This window comes from Elgaria multicarinata, chromosome 17, assembly GCF_023053635.1.
Source record: "Elgaria multicarinata webbii isolate HBS135686 ecotype San Diego chromosome 17, rElgMul1.1.pri, whole genome shotgun sequence".
Lineage (NCBI taxonomy): Eukaryota > Metazoa > Chordata > Lepidosauria > Squamata > Anguidae > Elgaria > Elgaria multicarinata.
Window position 1 is genome coordinate 17,023,463 of NC_086187.1, and position 15,948 is coordinate 17,039,410.

At 45.8% G+C, this 15,948-nt stretch overlaps 1 protein-coding gene across 4 annotated transcripts in view; it reads right to left on the minus strand.

The window, feature by feature from the left end:
- Positions 1–15,948, minus strand: part of LOC134409950 (uncharacterized) — a 76,664-nt gene that overhangs the window by 19,586 nt on the left and 41,130 nt on the right. For all 4 annotated transcript variants that reach the window (XM_063142953.1, XM_063142954.1, XM_063142952.1 and 1 more), the window contains 14 exons: positions 15,178–15,317; positions 14,137–14,299; positions 13,938–14,024; positions 12,992–13,126; positions 11,612–11,731; positions 10,269–10,361; positions 8,671–8,888; positions 7,911–8,107; positions 6,499–6,801; positions 4,546–4,775; positions 3,506–3,664; positions 2,319–2,396; positions 1,668–2,024; positions 1,027–1,386 (listed from right to left, as the gene is read on the minus strand). In XM_063142953.1, coding sequence (XP_062999023.1) covers positions 1,027–1,386; positions 1,668–2,024; positions 2,319–2,396; positions 3,506–3,664; positions 4,546–4,775; positions 6,499–6,801; positions 7,911–8,107; positions 8,671–8,888; positions 10,269–10,361; positions 11,612–11,731; positions 12,992–13,126; positions 13,938–14,024; positions 14,137–14,299; positions 15,178–15,317 — 2,640 coding nt within the window. The remainder of the gene's footprint in view (positions 1–1,026; positions 1,387–1,667; positions 2,025–2,318; positions 2,397–3,505; positions 3,665–4,545; positions 4,776–6,498; positions 6,802–7,910; positions 8,108–8,670; positions 8,889–10,268; positions 10,362–11,611; positions 11,732–12,991; positions 13,127–13,937; positions 14,025–14,136; positions 14,300–15,177; positions 15,318–15,948) is intronic.

Consider the following 15,948-nt stretch of genomic DNA (forward strand, 5'->3'; position numbering starts at 1 on the left):
CAATGGTTTCTTAATGGTGGCTGTACCTAGTTCCAGATTCACAGGGCGATATTCCACTACAAACGGAGGCCTCCTGCTCATTTCCAAATGGCATGGACATTAAGTGGCAGTGATCTGTCTTTAAATTTGGCACTAGGGCTGTGCACTGCCTCAGGTCTGTTTCTGGATCAGACCCAGATTGGGCCAAAGTGGTCCAGAGCAGATCGGACCAGGCTTGAAGCACTTCTAAAAATGGCCCTTTATGGCATCATAGTTTGAACATTAGACCTAGGAAACGACGAAGCCACCATCTTACTTAAAAATGGCACCTCTCATGGAGGACAGGCATCTGCCAGGCGGGTTAGGTAAGTACCGTGGGTGGGCAAAGGCAGCGGCTCACTGAGTTCTGGGGATGAGCAGAGCACCTGATGGACTTCTAGTGGGCCTCACACTTGAGAACCCGCATCTTCCGACCCGCTTCAGATGTCCAGATCTCACTCCAGATCCCAGTGGGTCAGACCAGGCCCAAAGTGACCTGACGCAGTTCAGGGCTGTTTCAGAAACTCTGAATCTCCCTCCAAAGAGGGTCAGGGGCCCTTGCACTTTACACTGTGGCCTGATTAGATGGTCTCAGATGGTGCCCTCTACTCCATGGGGTAGTGGTGAATTTTGGGAATTTCACACATGTGTTTTTGGAAAGTTCTGCAATTTACACAAATTTCTCAGCAAATTGTGCAAATTACAATCGAATTTGCACATCCTATAGCTGAATTTGTGCGAATTGCAAATTATAGCCGAATTTGTGCAATTTGCACGAATTCAGCTGGAATTTGCACACACCTGGCCATTATTTGTACAAATTGCTCAGAACTTTCTAAAAATGTGCAGAAATGTTTCTGGAGTTGGGAGAACAGCCCACAACTTGGCTCGCAGTGCAAAGCAAGTGATACACCCTGTGGAACTCCGAGTCAAAAAAGAACCAGATTTCCCAGTGATGGACATCCCTAAGAAAGGAAGGAAGGAAGGAAGAAAATCACTAGTAATGACCTGCAAAGATTGACAATCATTTTTCATTTCCAGTGTCCATTCAATTCTGTCTTGTGGTTGGATTTCTCCTTGGGCCTTCACGTTGCAGTTGCCCACGTGTAGTGACAGAACTCCTTTGAGGACAGAGCTCTCATTGGTCATGGAGAGGACTATTGAGTTTTCAGAAGGCAGCCCTAGATCATGGAGGTAGGCGACAGTGTGAGTCAGGGTCCCTTGCAAAGTATATTTGTCTACAGAACACATCTCTAGTTGCACGTCAACTCCTTGGCCATCACACCGGAAGTACGAGGTTAAACTGACATTGTTGGCATTTTTGAGGAACGATCCTCCAGAGACTAGATTCTGTGGTATGTCCAAGTTCTAGGAGACCAAAAAGAAAAATAAAGAGATAGGTTGTTTGCTTTGAAGAGAATCTGTACTTACCTAGAGTTTATTCTCATAAAATCTCTTCTCCATCTCACCATTTGAAGCCTTAGGAAAACCTTCCCCAACCTGGTGTCTGCCAGACATTTTGGACTTCAGTTCCCATCAGCCCCAGGCAGCATGGCCAATGGGCAAGAATCCTGGGAGCTGCAGTTCAGGGCACTCAGAGAACACCAGGTAAGAGAAGAGTGCCTTAGAAGAAACACTGAAATAATCACCTCCAAGATGTCACATTTATTCAGAAGAATAACTCTCCATTCTGACTCTGCTGCTTCACCCTCCGTACTCAGTTCTCCATTGCCTCTCAACATACATTCTCCAAGAGCGACTTCCAGAAGGCCTTTGTACTCTTCCCCTTTCACAGCGGTGACTTTTATTCGGTTCTCTTGGGCAAGGCCCAGAGATCCAAGGCCAGGCCATAGATGCCGGAGGCTGATCTCCACAATATGCTCAGGGCTGCAGGCAGCGTGGAGCTGGAACTCAGCCCATGTGCCATTAGAAACAACTTCCCCGATTAGGTTGGCTGCACCGTTGCTAGCATGCACTGATCCGTTCAGCAAGATGCTTGCCAGTGTCTAAAAACAGAGAAGAATCAGGCCATCCGTTTGGTTTGCCCATTCCAGAAGGATGACCTATGCGCTAAACACAGAGTGACCTATTGGTTATAGCAGGGGCATAGAGGTCCAGGCCCAGGGGCTAAAATCCAACCTTTTGGGGGGGGGGAATCTGAACATTGGCACAGAGAGGCCAGTGAATTCATACCTATCCCTGTGCCTAAAACAATGCCCAATGCTAAGACTTTCTCTAGGGTAGCTAAGCCTTCCAAAGGCACATTGCTGTTGACCGTGCTTGGAGAAAGAACCTTGTACCTCCAGCGAGTGGCTTGCAACCTCTCCATTACAGTGGCCAGAAAGCTGATGGCTTGTGGATTCTCCATCACACTGGACCTGCAGAATACAAATCAAAATAATACAACTATAATATCAGAGGTGACTCATGCCTAGCTGTGCGATGAACATTTGAGAAACATTACTTGAGTGCCTTGTTGTTGTTGTTCATTTTCATTTTTTTTATTGTTTCACAAACATACATCACATAAAGACATCACATCTAATGAAAAAGAAGGGGGAAAGAGAGAAAAAAAGGAATACACACATCAAGGTTAAGGTGTATTTTCGGCTCTCTACACACGAGAAATGTGAATTGCCTATGCGGCAGAGTCTTGCTATTTACTGTTTTACTCTGTACAGCACCATGTACATTGATGGTGCTATATAAATAAATAATAATAATAATAATAATAATAATACATTTAACACAATAATTAAATTCTTTTCTTTCTTCTAAGTTAACTATATCTCATACATTGAATCCACAGACAAATACATCGTTTTTCTCTGTCTCTTGCAGAAATTCTATCAGAGGTTTCCACTCAGATATAAATGTGGCTGTTGATTTATCTCTCATTGTCGCTGTAAGTTTTGCCATTTCTGCCATCTCCAATATCTTCAATCTGTATTCTTGCATTGTTGGCGTTGTTTCATTTTTCCACTTCTGGGCATACAATAATCTCGCTGCCATTGTCATATACAAAAACAAAGTTCCCCCTTTCTATCATCATCATCATCATCATCATCATTATTGTCCCTATGCCCTGCCAGTTGAAAGGATGTTACAGAACAGAGGCCAAGATTTATTAATTGGTTACATTTATATCCAGCCTTTCTTATGACAAGCTCAAGATGGCATACATGGATTTTCCCTGTCCACCATTTTATTCTCAACCTTAGAGTAGGCTGAGAGTGAAAGACTGTGTGACTGACCCAAGATCCAACAGCGAGCTTCTTGGGTGAAGGGGGAATTTGAACCTGGCTCTTCCCAGTCCTAGTATGATACTGTAGGGTCCCAGCTTCAAATTCAGGCATCTCCAAGTACAGCTGGGAAATACCCCTGCATGGAACCTTGGGAGTTTCTGCCAATCAGGGTAGACAATACTGAGCTAAATGGATTAGGTATCTTCCTGGGCATGTAATAGAACAAAGGACTTCCCACTGACCTGTACTATGGGTGGGATGATATGAAGGAGTCCCACGTTGTGATGGAAGAAAAGGGAAAACCCAGCAGTGCTGTCGGTGCCTCGATTCTCCAGTTCCACCTGGAACTCTTCTTCTCCAGCCTGGACTGTCGCCCCCACTGCAAGCTTCTGGCTGAAATTCTAACCAGAGGGAAAAGGCTATGGGGCAGAAAAGAAGTTGAGGAGCCATCCTGGTGGGCACGTGCCATGGACCAGCCACCGTTGTTGCGCACAATGGAGTCTCCAGACGAGGGCAGGTGGCTGCCAGGCGGGCACTGAGTCACAGATGCTCAAAGAGTGGGCTTACAAATGTGTTGCAGCCCAACAAGCTGGGTCTGGGGGGTGGGGCGCGGGCACAGGAGAGTCCTCTGGACTCCCAGTCCCAGTCAGGAGCTCACGATATCCCAACCTACCAGTGGCCTGAGGGACTCCAGCTGAGGGAAACCCAGCCCCCATCTCTCTGGCTTTTCAAGAGCTTCTACGTGTGCCCTGAGGGATAAAAAACACACAAACCAAAAACAAAAAGCGGAGAAGCATCCAAGCCAGGTAAGAAAAAAGGAGAAACGAGTTCTTAGGATGCAGATATTTTATTTCATGAAGCCTGACACGTTTTGGCCTGTCAGTCGCCACAGATCATCACAGGAGACAATGATCTTGCTAGAGGACGTTCTGCAGACACTATCTTCTTCTAACACCCTCCTGAGGAAGGCCTTTGAATAAAACACAGGCTGGAATGCGCCGGGCTTTGTGAAATAAAATATCGGCATCCTGAGAACTTGTTTCTCTTTTTTTCTTACCTGCCCTGAGGCATCGGCAGAAGAGTAAAACCCAGGGTGTGAGAGCTGGTCACACTAGCTCATGAAGAGACCATCAAAGACCCTGAGAAAATCCCGCTCTTTTAATTATGTGGTCTCCTCTTTTGTTGACTTGTTGGGTTGTTCCAGCATTTTAAATCCTAAAGCATCCTTGACTGCCCCATCGACAAGGTAGCATGATCTCCATACATTATGGGTACTCCTTACCTGGTAAAAGCACATGCCTTCTGATGTGAAAGGTACTCCATGTCGCTTTAGCCCTGCAAGGTTGTGACTGAGGCTTGTGGTCAGCTGGGCTCGAAATGGTTCCAAGGGCAGCTTCTCAAGTTCGAATGAAGCCATAATCCTTCCATCACCTCCCTGAAGTCTGAGAGTTACTGTGTGGTTGCTCTCGATGTGGCCATACATGGCAGTGATGCTATTTTCTACAGGGAGCCCTGGAGACGGAGAGCGTCATCACACAGGGGAAAATCACTTTTGCTTACTGTCGTTTCTCCACTCCCACGTTTGACCCTCATTACTTCCTCTTTCGAAAGAGGAAGTACACAATGTGCACGTGGCCCATTCAGTGGGCCGTTTTGATCGTGCTGCTTCTGCTGCACACAGCAGCAAGAGGATCTCTCTTCAGCATCTTTGAAGGTCATCGCACAGGGGGAAATTGCGTTTGCTTACCGTCGCTTCTCCGCCCGGGCGCTTGACCCTCGTTACTTCCTCTTTCGAAAGAGGAAGTAAACAACATGCCCTTGGCCCATTCAGTGGGCTGTTTTGATCACGCTGCTTCTCCTGCACACAGCAGGAGATAGAGGCAACTTCCGTCTTTATTTTAAGTCGGACTTACTGGGTGGTTTTTTGTGGTGTGAGGAAGGCTAGAAGGGCGGGAGGCAGACAACATTGTGAGAGAGACCTGTGAAAATCCATGAGTAACCAGTAATGAGCATGCAATAAAACAGTCGTCTGATGGACCTCAGAGAAGGAGAGAGCAAAACGAAATGGGGGACATTTGCACTATGGGGGGGGGGACATTTCCTCCCAATGTAAAGAGCATCTTCAAAGGATTTTTTTTTAGGCCTGAAGCAAGGGATGGAGAAGGATAAACTCCCCTTTCCCCACACTTCCTTATATGAGGTTTGACCTGTTCCTGATGGCTTCTGGCTCAGCTTTTAAGTGGTATCGACGCATACTCTCGTTTGAGACTGCAGCTGGCGTTTTATACCGAAACGTTTCACATTTTAAAATCTGTTTATATATGCATATGTTTAAATTTTTTAAAGCTTTATCATTTTTTGGGTGGGGGATTTTAAACTTTTCTAAATCAATAAAAAACATAAACTGGATACGCTACTAGGGGTCATTTGTTTTGTTTTTGGAAAAAATATAATAATAGGGAACGGTCCATGTTCCCTCAACTGAGAAAAAAAGCTAGGTTTTGAAATTCAAGTGCTCTGACCTCAAATTCAGAGTTTCAAAACTGAGCATTTTTTCAAGAAAAAAATGGGATTGAAGCAAATGGAGAAAGCAATGAAGGGTCACTCCTGTTTGGGGTTCCAGCCAGACACACCCACCTCCAGTACGCCATTCCACCCCTCCCTTTCCTCTGTCTTCCATTTTGAATAACAGGTGGCTAATGGGCCTAATCAATCCTCATTAAGTTTTTCTCTCTCTTTTAAATGTACTTCTGAAAGTGTTGGTTTTTTTGTGAGCGTGCCAATACCTCCGTCTTCTTCCTCAGTGGACCCATTTCAGCTGCAGCGCTGACAGCACCCACCACGTGAGTTTGCTATTAGAAGGAGCACAGCCACTGAACAACAAGAAACCTGGCCACGCTCAAGCAAGGCCAATGACATGGTGATGAAAGGGGAAGAGACATGAAATGGGCTGATCTGGTCACCATCAATGGTCATAGGAGCCCATCTCCTTGCTAGGACTATTTCTGCAGACATCTCTTATCAACCCCCTGAGGAAGGCCTTGGAAAGAACACAGGCCAAAACGCGTCAGGCTTTGAAATAAAGATTTCTTTGCATCCCGAGAACCTGTTTCTCCCCTTTTTCTGTCCTGACTTGCATGCGCTCCTCCTTTTGGCTTTTTGGACAGAGGAGCTGGCCTTTCCGAATGGCCCCGTATGTTTAAAAAGCAGCCCGGCATTTTGTGGTACCCCATACCTGCCATGTATAAAGCACTGATGTTGTGCACGAGTGTTCCTGCGACTCCAATCTGCTCTTGAAGGATGATATTTGAGATATCAATGGAGAAAGCTCTCGTGTCTATCTGAAGGCTTGCTGCCCCCTTTTGGATGCCTCTTTTGAGCTCCAGTCGCCCTTTGATCTTTGCCTCTCGTGGGAAAGCATGGCTGCCGTTCTGTGTCACCGCCACAGTGATGTTATGAAAGCTTTCATCCCCAAACACGTTCCTGTTACGGATGTGCATTCCATACACTGACTGGTTAACCATCACCCTCACAACACCTGTCAAATGTAAGTCGATCCCAAAGTAAGTAAGGTTTCTGTTGCAACCCGTGGGCACCTGCTTGGCCACTGTGTGAATAGAATGCTGGACAAGAAGCAACCCTTGGTCTGATCCAGTTTGAGCTTCTCGGAGGGAAAGTGGGATGCAAATCTAATCAAGTAAAATAAATACATTATTGCTTGAGTTCTTGGGCTCTCCATATGTGAATTTTACTTTCCTAGGAAGGCACTGTCTCACCTGCCCCCCCACCCCCAAGAATACATCAATGATGGGACTTCTTGCACCACCATTGGACTCCTAGTTGCAGCCTATTTCAGGTCTGGGTCAAGTCCTGGCAGTGCTCTAACGGTGCTCCAGAAGGACGAAAGTGTGTTGAGTACCTTCAAGTAAAGTAGGGGTAAGAACATCAGAAAAGTCATGCTGGATCAGACCAAGGGTCCATCTAGACCAGCACTCTGTTCACACAGTGGCCAACCAGCTGTCGACCAGGAACCCACAAGAAGGACATTGTGCAACAACACCCTCCCACCCATGTTCTCCAGCAATTGGTGCCTTTGATACTGGAGGTAGCAAACAGCCATCACGACTGGTAGCCTTGTTTTCATTAAGAACATAAGAACATCAGAAGAGCCCTGCTGGATCTGACTGAGGGTCCATCTAGTCCAGCACTCTGTTCACACAGTGGCCGACCAGCTCTTGACCAAGGGACCCACAAGAAGGACATGGTGCAACAGCAACTGGTGTATATGGACTATTGGTGGTACTGCTAGGGAATATCAGACCATGGGGCCAAATCTGGTCATGCTTGGATCCCAATCCAATCTGTTGGATTCCTTCAGAGGGCCACCCCCCCTTCCTTCCAACCACCAACTGCTTGGTGATTTCCCAGTTTCTCACTCCTTCCAACATGTCGAAATACTTCTCCTAAAGCTTAGTTACTGGCAGTAAGATACATAAGCTAAAATTGGCTGGTATTCTTTTATTTTAGGCCCCACCCCTTTTGCTTTGGCTCCACCCACCACTGGAATGCAGCCCCCAAGATCTTCTCAGAAATTGAATTTGGCCCTCCATCTGAAAGAGGTTCTGCATCCCTGGAGTAAAGTGATACCTTCATGAACGTTGTTCTTCCGCTTGAGAGAGCTGTCCAGGGAAAGGTCCTGGGGTATGATGTACATTAAGCTCTCAAGGTTGTGCTCGATGCTGCCGTGAAGGGTGAGCCCAAGGCCCTTTTTCTGCTCTTTGGATCCTGTAATGCCCAGGTGGAAGGAGTTCTCATTCAGCTTCATCGCAGAAGACAGTATAAGTCTAGGTGCAAGATAGAAGCAGATGTAAGCAGAATGTAGCAATTCACCTACAGAGGACTCGGTGATCTTCACTGAAGAACTAGACTTAGGTACAGGTGTCACGTATGACCCATATCCCCTGAGCAACTGCTTAAGCATCTTTTGCCTCCTTAAGAGTCCCATCTTCCTTCCTTCCCCCTTGCCAATAATGTGGAGTTTAGGCTGTAGATGTGGGGTGAGTGACAATTCAAATACTTGGCTTAAGATAATAATACCTTTAATCGTAAGTTGCTTGTTTTACTTAAAACAAGCAACTTACAATTAAAGATATTTAGTCCACAGAGCTGAATAATACAAAAGACATTAAAATAAAAGTTGCAAAATGCAAGATCCTCTACCCTAGCTGCACTTAGATTTCTCCAGGCTGCTTCTTCCTGTTCTACTCATGTTCAAGTATACAGCATATAGCAGGGCTGCAAATACAGCATGCATGTGCAGCTCCCAGACACCCTGGTAACACCAGATTTGGCCCACAGGACCAAAAAAGGTTATGCATCCCTGCTGTGTAGTCTCAGTCTCTTTTACCTTGATGGTGACATCTTGCCCATGAAGTGTAGCCACACATATTTCAGCCGGGTCACGATTGCTTGTTTTAGGACAGTGCTCACTCTGATGGCTCGGGCGTTCTTTCTCATCTCACGGTTGAAGTCAGCTTCCAGCAGCACTAAATCTTTTCCACCAGAATGAAGGTAGAAAGAGCCATTGAGATTGTCCCCACCATATCGGCTCGTGGTAATGCGGACCTTAGCACAGGGGGAAACCAAAACAAGGAACTTCCTGAAGTAAAGAGCTTAGGCACCATGCCTGGTCCTAGCACAGGAATATTGGCTCTTCTGGAGCCCTGTTCAGATGTTCTACACCCTCTCCGTGATGAGAAAGAACAGAGACAAGCATGCTAAAGCATAAAAGTCACCCTGCTGGATCAGAACAGGGGTCCAGCATTCTCTACACACTGTGGCCAACCAGCTGTCCATGGGAACCTACAAGCAGGACATGATTGCAGCAGCACCCTCCTGTCCATGTTCCTCAGCAACTGGTGTACATAGGCATACTGCCTCTGATGCTAGAAGTAGCACATAGCTTTTAGGACGGGTAGCCTTCTCCTCCGGGAATTTGTCCAGTCCTCTTTTAAAACCATCCAAAGTGGTGGCCATCACTACATCTTGTGGTAGTGAATTCCACAGTTTGACAACGTGCTGTGTGAAGACTTTTACCTGTCCCGAATCTCCCACCAAACAGCTGCATGGGATGCTCCACTGGGTTCTAATATTTTAAGAGAGGGAGAAAAATGTCTCCCTATCCACTTTGTCCACACCAAGCATAATTTTGTACACTTCTATCATGAATCCCCTTAATCCCCTTTCACCCCCTAAGCTAAACAGTCTGAGCTGTTGTAGCCTTCCCTCCTAGGGTAGTCGCTCTAGCCCCTTGATAATTTCCGTTGCACTTTTTCCAGCTCTGCAATATATATTTTTAGGTGTTGTGACCAGAACTGTACATAGTATTCTAAGTGTGGTCGCACCATAGATTTGTATAAGGGGTCACAAGAAGAATCTTAGATCATAAGAAGAATCTTGCTGGCCTGGGCCAGCCAAATGGCCTGTCTAGTCTGGCCACCTGTTTCCCACCATGGTCCAACAGATGCTTAGGAGATGCCCACAAGTAGGACATGAAGACAATAGCCCTCTTCCCATCAGCCTATATTCCGAGGCACACTGCCTCTAAACCTAGATACTTAACTATCATCACCAGCAAGACCATACCAAGAGCCCGGTTGGATTGTCAGAGGTCTATCTGGTCCAGTATCCTGTTCCCACAGTGGCCAATCAGATGCCCCAATGAGAAGCCCACAAGCAGGTCATGAGTCCAACAGCATCCCTCATGCCACATTTCCCCAGCTACCGATTCCAGAGACAGTAGGTGCCACGTGGGTTTTTTTTAGTTCACCGATGTACTCATTTACGACAGGAAAAAAGGAGATACATAAGCATCAATCAGCCTTCCTCAACCTAGTGATCTCCAGATGTGATGGGGGAATATGGGAGTTATAGTCTGATACATCTAGAGGTTCTGGGTTGGGGAAGACTGGTAGTGGTGATGGGGAATATTATAAACCGTGGTACCTGAAAACTTGGAGGAAAGTTTGAGTGATTCAGGTGAAAAAGCTGAGAAGTGATTCCAAACCCGGCATCTGATCCATTCAGCCAAGCACTGAACTGTTGGCACAAAGATGTCGAGAAGTGAAGTCTCAGATCATGCCAAATATTGGCTGAAATGGCATGGTAGGCAGAGGGCAGGTTGAACATGATAAGGGTCTGCAGGGCTACGACTTGGAGAAAACTATGAATGAAAATTATGAATGAACCAAGACAGCTTCATTCCAAGGAGGTGAACTGACCCTCTCCTCCCAACCTTTGAGGAAGGACATAGCAAAACAAAGAGAGCAGGTGGAACGTTACAGCAGTTCAATTGAAGGAGAAAGCAAGAAATGTTGGGCTTTAGCCAAGTTCTGAAATTCTGTTATGATAAAATAATACCAATAACACAGCATTGCATTACTGAGATTAATTTAAGGCAAGAAAAGCAATGACTAGGACTTGAACCAGGCGTGCAACAAAGAGTTGAACCAGATGTACAACAAGTGGAGCAGAAGTGTGCTCCTAAACCCAGCCAACATAGGCCATTGGTTGGGGGCAGGTGGAGGGAAATCACAGCGGACACAGAGAGGCCAGCCAGTAGAGTTTGACTTCAGACACAACAGCACCCTCACCATCTTAACCTCCTGCTTTCCCCCTATTTCTCCTCCCCAGGCTCAAAGAGACACCTTGTCAAAGCAGGGCTCTTTCAGGAAGTGGTAGATCTCTGTGTGGCTGACCCATGTGGTGAGGCACTGAACTGCCTTCCCTGTGAAGAACCTTCTGGTTCTGGTTCTGGCCTGACTCCATCCACCTAGGCTGGCCATTGGATCCTTCTGAACAGGAAGGACTATGGAAGGGCTTCCTGTCCCAGCTGAGCCTTGTTTGAACAATGTGGCCTCTTCCAGAGCTCTGGTGTGTTCTTGGCCCGCCTCACAGTCTGAACTTTGGTTCTGACTTTGGGCTTGTTTCCCAACCCTGCCTCTTGGTTTATCCCCTGGCTTCTCACTTGTGAACCACCCAGAGAACTTCAGCTATTGGGCGGTATAGAAATGCAATACGGTAAATAAACAAATAAATTGCCTCACTGCTCGACTCACCTGGTTCCCTGTTCATACCTCAGTCCATGGCCCAACTGAGGCAGGATCTACACTACTTCTTTAAAATGGTTTATAACAGTAGTGACAATCCTTGGGGCCCAGGACACACTCCAGATACAGTTTTCAAACCATTTTCAAAGTGTCATATCCTGCTTGGTGTAGATCTGGCCTGCGATGAGTTTCGTAAAATCTTCACATTACATGGTATGAAATAGCAGCATGAAACCTGACCTCTGAAACGTCCTGTTGGTTGATTGTAGCTTTCGCAGTCAGACCCCAGGCAAAATCAATTGGCTTCGTTTCACTTGAAAAGAGCTCCCCATTCACAGAGATTGACTGGGGAAACTGGAGCTAGTAGGAAGAGAGAAGCCAGAAACTTACTTTAGACATTTCCCTTCGTCCAGTTTCACAGAAGGCATTTTGATTCACTTTGCACAACACTGCGGGGCCACTTCACATATGAATTTTTTTTAGCTGCACAGCTGAAGCTATTGGGTTGGACTTGTGCCCAATAAGAAACCCAGTGAGGTGCACCTCAAAACAGTGCTAGAAAACCCAGATCCAGATTTAGTCCTACTTAATGCTGGTAACGATTAATGCTCAGAAACGTAGCCCTGGGAAGGCGAACTGATGGCACGGTGGCCTTACTAGAAATTATAGGAGGGATCTTGGTGGCCTCATCTGCCTGTGTGTTCCTGAGCATGCTCAGGAGCATCATTTCCTGTCAGGGTGCACAGGAGCTGCTATTTCCTATGCCTCCCAATTCAGTTCATCGGACAGGTGGAAAATGGAGATATTTCAGGGGCCAACTTTAGCTGCGAGTTCGTTAAACTCAACTGCAAAATACCAAATTTTATGGCACAGCTATGCAACAATTTTTCAATAGTTCTCATAATCAAGAGTTCATCCCAGGAGACCTCAGACGTGTCAAGAGCGCTGACATTTCTCTGTTAGACACCTGTACAATCTGCCCTGCACACTCAGGTCCTCTGGGAAGTATTTACTTCAGTCAGCGAAAACTAGGCTTGCAACCATTACCCAGAGAACCTTCTCTTCTGATGCTCCCAGACTGTGGAATGGCATGCCGGGAGATATTCGCCAACTCAACAGTCTTTCAGAATTTGTAAAAAGCAATAAAGACTGATCTCTTGCGGCAGACCTACCCAGTCGAATTTTAAGATGTCTGGCTGTTATTGTAATTAGTTTTATATGTTTTTAATCAGTTTTATGTATTTTATAGTATTTTTGTATTTGATGTTGTTCTCCACCTTGATCCAGAGGAGGCAGGAAATAAATAAATACATTTTTATTATTATTATTATTATTATTATTATTATTATTATTATTATTATTATTATTATTATTATTATTATTATTTTGCCCTTTCATAAAAATTCACCACATATACAATACACTAACCATGACAGGGTTGTAGATTAGAGTGTATAAGTGGAGTCTTCATTCCTGACCCTAATGAAACATCGATGCAAATGAAATGAAGGGAGCCAGACAAACATACTGACAGAACTGTACATTATTTGACAAAACTCTCAAACAGGAGAGGGAAAGAGAGAAGATGTGGTCTCTTCAGCAAAGTTAAGTTGGAAGTACCTGGAATGAATGGGTCATGTCCGTTTGCACGAGATGTTGGGAAGCAGCCATATTGGATTTGTTATGGTACTTGCCCAGGAAGCTGAGTACCTCTTTCTCATCCATTTTTAGGTTCACCTCGACCTCCCTTTTAGCCTGTGGGTTGATATTTTGAAGCTGCTGGGTATTTTTTTAGTTTTTAAACTCCCAGATAACAAAGCATCTGAATATGAAGAGACTACACACAACTAAGAGCCTCGTGTGGCGCAGAGCAGTAAAGCAGCAGTTTCTGCAGCTGAAACTCTCCCCACAGCCTGAGTTCGATCCCAGCGGAAGCTGGTTTCAGGCAGCTGGCTCGGGTCGACTCAGCCTTCCATCCTCCCGAGGTTGGTAAAATGAGTACCCAGTTAGCTGGGGGAAAGGTAATAATGGCCAGGGAAGGCAACGGCAAACCACCCCGCTATAAGGCCTGCCAAGAAAACAGCGAAAGCTGGCGTCCCTCCAAGAGTCAGTAATGACTCAGTGCTTGCACGAGAGGTTCCTTTCCTTTCCTACACACAACTAACACAATGGTCCTTCTCCTGGTCCTTTTGTTCCTCCTTGCCATTGTTTTCTGTTCACTTGCCCATTCCCTGACCATGAGAACCATGACCCGATTGAACTGTGGAGCAACATTATCATGGTTTGCTTTCCGTTCTGGATAGTTGAATAAATTGGGCCCGGAGGAGGAAGGCAAGCAAATGGGCAGTGATGACAACATAAAAGAGGATGAGGATGGCTCACTGAGGCCATCTTGCCTGAGGACACCCCCCCCACATACACACACAAAGATTGGCACTGGCACCATGGGTAAGGAAATCTAATCTCAGGGCTATAAGTAGAATGGGACCAATGGGTGCATAAGCCCACCCGGAGCACTTCATACATAGCGGTTCATCCCCTCCACGTCTTCATCAAACTTACTTACACGGCTGAGTGTTCGAATTACAGTGCATACTTCAATGTTTGGGGGGAAGATCTTGCTGTTGTATGGATGAGCCAATCCAGCACAGATCTGGGGGCAATGGGTGGAAAGAGGAAAGGCACAAAGATGAGTCATATACAATGTATTTCCTGTCTACATTGTGGCTGAAAGCTGCAGGAAAACCTATTAAATGTCCACTCACGTATGGATTTTCAGCTTGATAGCTGAGTGTGAGAGTCTGAACAGACTCTTCCAGTCCATTTATCAGAACTTTGGTTTCCAGGAAGTAATGCTTCTCCTTCTTGTTCACAGTAAAGGTTTCCTGGAGAAGGAAGCTTTGTGGAATGGGCAGCTTAAATGGATGCCTAGGATGTAAACAAATGCAGCTAGGGATCCGAGATCAAAACAAAGAAGATGGGAAAAAATTCATCTAATACTTTCTTGCCTTTGGCTGAGACTACTGCAACAGCCTTTCTCAACCTGGTGTCCTCCAGATGTGTTGAACTGCAACTCCCATCATCCCCAGTCACTGCAGCCAATGCCTAAGATGACTTGGGATATTGGGAATTGCAGTCCACCACATCTGGAGGGTACTGGGTTGGGAAAGGGTGTACTACAATGTAACAGATCAGATCTGGAGGAGGGGTCAGGTTTCTTAGGAAGCAAGGCAGAAAGTAATCAGCACCATGGAAAGCTCAAAGTGGTGCTGAGGCTGGAGTCCAGACAGGTTTGTGTCTATGTTGCTCCAACAAGGAGCAGAGCAAGACAAAGGTTTAAATAGAAGTGTTGCTGAGTTTAGGCTGGTTGGTCCCGCCTCTACACTAACTGAAGCTATGTATCTTAAAGGGGCCTAGCCTATTTTAGCAATTTCAAGCTGCAACAATACGGGAGTGGCTGCAGCATGTGATTGACCTAATAGTCAGAGTCCTCAGAGACTGAAGATAGTAAGGCAACTTCATCTGGATATAAAGGAGCTGACACCTAGACTTTTTCTGGAGAACTGGGTCCAGGGGAGGTCAAAGCCTCATGATGCCTTTCTGTAACCAGGTCTTTTCTCTGAACCGTTAACTCCGGAGCCTTTTCCTCTGAGGACCAGGATTCAGGGTCCTGGTCCATGACAGAGCACGTCTTTGATTTCTTCATAGATGGCCACATATGTTGCATTCACTGGAGGGAATATCTGAATTTTTGTTTACTTAACTGGAAACCATGAAGAGGTTGAGGGAACGGGAATTAGAAGTACCTGAACTGGATGGTTCCACGTTTTTGGTAGAGCATTTTTTCCTTCCTCACTTCTTCAATCTGTGCCTCAAGCTGCAGCACAAGTGGCAGGCTCTTGTGGTCCGTCCACAAAACCCACATGGAAACGTTGGTCTTTTGAGGCTGTGGACAAGAAATCAACACTCCTTGAGCAAGATCTAACTGTGTCACTCTGCTAGTGCAAGTGAGGTCACGCTAGTGGGAACTAGGTTACCAACTGTGTGCAAGAGGAGAACCCCACTAAAATTACATTTGCAGAAACATGGTTGCACAACGGATTCCATAAACAATTGCAAGCAGTTGCGCATTATGCGTGTATAACCTGCTGTGCAACTACTTGCACAACAGAAAGGTTTGTTGGAGCTCTGCTAGCAATATTTGAGTTTGCAGAATTACACCGTCGGACTCTGTCCACTGAATGCAAAGCAGAGGAGATTGCAGAGAAAAACATGCAGGCTGTGCCACCCACCTAGAAAAGAGAAACCCACTGTTCTGAAAGAAGGGAAATTCTGTAAAATCAACTGAAACCTGTCCTTATTTAGGCTTAACCACTCTATGGGAGCTGTCCCCAACTCACTGAACATCAGATACTGTATGTTGGAGGGCACCAGATTAGGAAAGGGTGGCAACAGGACCAATCAATCAAAACAAAGCCAAAAAGCTTAGAGTGACAGAATAACCCAAATAACAAAGGAACATGTGCCATCCAATTGCAGAAGGCAAACCAAGAAAAGGAAGGTTTCATCTCTTCTGA